Raw genomic sequence first — 3,593 nt, forward strand, 5'->3', positions numbered from 1 at the left:
GGGCTCAGACAGAGTTGTTGTTTTAGTGGATAAAAACAACTACTGAGCATTTAGTGGAAATGGTTTCAGAGTACTTACATGGCATCACGGGTTTCCTGTTTCTCCTCTTAATGCGGTATCGCACAAATATCACAATCAATGCAACCAGGATAATAACAATTAGCACTCCAACAATAATAGGAACTGGATCTGTTGGTCCTGCTTGGGGAGGTGGTGCTGATGGCGGCGTGTAACCTGAGATCAGAACAGGAATCAGAAGGAAGGCCATTAGATGTTATTTCCTTTCCTCCATCTCTGCATCCCAACTGAGAAGAAATGTGATSACTGGAATGAAATGCTAAAAGTGACCAGTGAATATTTGTCCTCTGCTGTTACCTTCACACAAAAAGGAAGTAGGATTTTGACAGGTCTCCTTTAAGACACAGTAGCGCAGGTCTTTGTAGGAGCTGCCGCAGTCGAGACTATGTTCCACTTTGGTCTTGTAAAAAAAAAATAAAACTTCAGTTTTATTCTTGTCATTATACTTTTTAAACGTACAAAGATTCCCCAGTCTTAATAAGATGAACATTATTTTATGTGAAATAATCAAAGACTCAAATACCTGTCCAAATATTTACAGGCTTRAAGATTTACCTGCTTAATGTCTCTTTTCTGGTTTCCTTTAAATTTACTACAATTTAATTCTTTGCACAGCTTATTTGATAACGCTTCTGGAATGTTAGATCGACACACTTCCACCCTTTTTTCTGAGGTTTTCTGATATTTAATACGTAGCACACCACCACACTTCTCTGTTGTGTCAAAGTTCATGTCAACACCTGCGATTCAAAGAGATATAGTCACATTAAAATAAACTTTTTGGAAACTTAGACATGACAGAAAAAGTAGACTTGAGTTCTGTCTGACAAAAAAGGTTTTAAAAAAAGGGTGACAGAACATGAGTACAGTTGTAAAAAAATCATATTTTTTATATTAATTTTGAACATGATATGGATGATTCTAACGGCTCGTTTCTGTAGGATACTTAGTGGTTGTAAAGAACTTCTGTAATTAATTACCCACACCTCTGAACAATATGTTAAATATGGCAAAATCAGAGAATTATGTAGAATATGAAGTAATTTATTATTCAGAATATGTCTAGCTTTAGCCAGGACTGATATTCTTCTACTTAGCTTATTCTGTAAATGTTTAATATGAGGTTTCCAACTGATTTTGTCATAAATTATCACATAAAGAAACCTACCCTTTCTAGAGTTACACCCTCTATCTGAACTTGAATTTGTAACAGTTTTTCAAAAACCATGATTTTAGTCTTGTCCAAATTTAGCGATAATTTATTATTGTCAAACCATTTTCTTAARTTACTGATTTCTGAGGYGACTATGGAAAGAAGTTGTTATGGGGTTAGGGTTTCACCAGAGACTACAATGTTTGTGTCATCAGCAAATAACACACAYTKTAATACATTAGACACTTTGCTTATGTCGTATATGAAATAAAACTGATTCCAGTACTGACCCTGGGATAAAATCTCACATACAATCTCCAGACAATCAGATTCGATATCTCGCATCTTCACAAACTGTTTTCTTATATAACTCCTCATCCAGTTCAAATCTTCTCCCCRAATTCCATAACGTTCAAATTTTTTAATTAAGATATCATAATTTATTGTGTCAAACGCTTTCTTTGGCTCTATGAATACAACCTACAGCTAATTTCTCACTATCATTGGTCATTTCTTCTATTAAGTCAGCTACAGCTAGCGATGTTGATCGATTTGCTCTAAATCCATATTGACTACTGCTAATGACATGTTCTTCTGCAGAGTGTGGCAAAATAATCTGGTTCTTTCCACCAGATAATCTGAACTGAATTTGTTAGTACATAAATATCATAATGATGAATACATTTTCTTTCAGATCTTGCAGCAGGTCATTTAAAATTGACTTTTCCAATGGACTAAGAACACAAAATAAGTATTTCACATGTCATTTAGTACAGAAGTAAGTTCTTAGACAAGAAAAATAAATAAATAAATAAATAGGGTGGATGAACACTTACGGCTGCAGTAGATAGATACGGGCCCTTCGTTGCACGTCCCTTTGGTTCGTTGGCACTGACCAATGAGGTAATTGTGCTTCTCGCAGTGGATGTGGTAGGAAACCTTAGGAGGTTTATCTGCGTTTTTGATCAGATTAGGAATGGCATTACCTTCTCCCCGCTCTTGGCAAACCATGTGTGAATATTCCTCTTTCCAGTGACTGCTGCAGACCGAAACACCATCTATKGACAGTTCTCCACTCGCTGAAAGCTTAACATTTGGTTTACCTGTAAGCAAAAGCAGAAATAGACAAACTGATATTTGTTCTGATTGAAGAGCAGACAGGAAAGTATCAACCTTGTCAACTAAACATCCAGTTSTACAAGTTTAATAAGTAAAAAATACCCTTTGTAATAACTTAGGTTATCTAAAATTTGCTTGATCAGAAATATTGAATGGTGACAAACAAGTAAAAATAGAAGAAATGTGTAAGTAAGCCAATGAGCATTAGCCGTTTAGTTCTTATTAGAAGCAGAGGAAGTATTACAATTGAAGTTTACGCAAAACTGAAGGTGAACTGTAGCTTCAATAGTGACGTTAAAATTTGACTGCAGATTTTTCCTAAAAATAAAATGTAGTTGTTGAAAAACAAAAATGCCRTAGAATTTATCTGCAGCCTCTGTTTCCATCATGGTTTATTTTCACAGCTACGTTTCTAACACTGTCAGTGAGGCTGTAATTATTAAAGAATCATCCACCACAAAATAAAGATTACCTTCGCATTCAATGAAGAGTTTTGCTGTTTCWTTCTGATCTCGTTGCTGTTTCTGTGTCTCACAATCCCAGATATTTTTAGCATTATTGCATTTAAAAATTCCTTTATACCAATTGTCAGCCTTGATGAGTTCAGTTGTGTTTGTGTATTTCATGTACTTCCCRCACTTCATAGCATCACAGATCTTCTGCCCCTCGTCTTGTGTCAAATCTTGACTGGAGACAAATTTTCTTTTGGGCTCAGATTCCTTGTTGGAGTAAACAACCAGGTCTCCTTTACAGACGTCCTCCACTTCCAATGCCAAAGTCTTCCAGTCTAAGACAAACAGGAGTCATATGAGAGCACAGCCAAAAAATCTTCAAACATAAATGTTTTGAAACAAATAAGAATCACACTAACTGGAGCAGCGGAGGCCTCCAAGGTCTGAAGTCTGGCTGTTGCTTCCAGTTGTGACAACTTTACATTCGGCTATTGTGTTTTGTGAACATTCCTGAATTGTGACAACATGATTTACTGTTGGTCTAGGCCCAAAGTAGGCCTTTGTGTCCAGACCGTCGCCGCATTGCAGCTCCGCACAGATGGACTTTTGAGTTTYCTTGTCGTCGAGAGTCTTTTTGCTCACTGGTAACCATTGGCCTTCRTAAGACACCTCAACGTTTCCAGAACATTTGTGACGCTGATTATCCATATCATTAAATCTTGGCTTAACGCTGCCTGAAACAAAACCGGGCATTTTTGTTTCAATTTTGATAAAACAAAAAAATTATATAT

General features: G+C 36.3%; 1 protein-coding gene across 1 annotated transcript in view; it reads right to left on the minus strand.

Annotated features, from left to right (window-relative positions):
• Positions 1-3,593, minus strand: part of LOC103467059 (scavenger receptor cysteine-rich type 1 protein M130) — a 19,549-nt gene that overhangs the window by 9,720 nt on the left and 6,236 nt on the right. The window contains exons 11-16 of the mRNA XM_008413113.1: positions 3,222-3,536; positions 2,823-3,137; positions 2,068-2,334; positions 634-818; positions 376-478; positions 79-234 (exon numbers count right to left, since the gene is read on the minus strand). Coding sequence (XP_008411335.1) covers positions 79-234; positions 376-478; positions 634-818; positions 2,068-2,334; positions 2,823-3,137; positions 3,222-3,536 — 1,341 coding nt within the window. The remainder of the gene's footprint in view (positions 1-78; positions 235-375; positions 479-633; positions 819-2,067; positions 2,335-2,822; positions 3,138-3,221; positions 3,537-3,593) is intronic.

This window comes from Poecilia reticulata, linkage group LG7 (genome assembly GCF_000633615.1).
Source record: "Poecilia reticulata strain Guanapo linkage group LG7, Guppy_female_1.0+MT, whole genome shotgun sequence".
Taxonomy (NCBI): domain Eukaryota; kingdom Metazoa; phylum Chordata; class Actinopteri; order Cyprinodontiformes; family Poeciliidae; genus Poecilia; species Poecilia reticulata.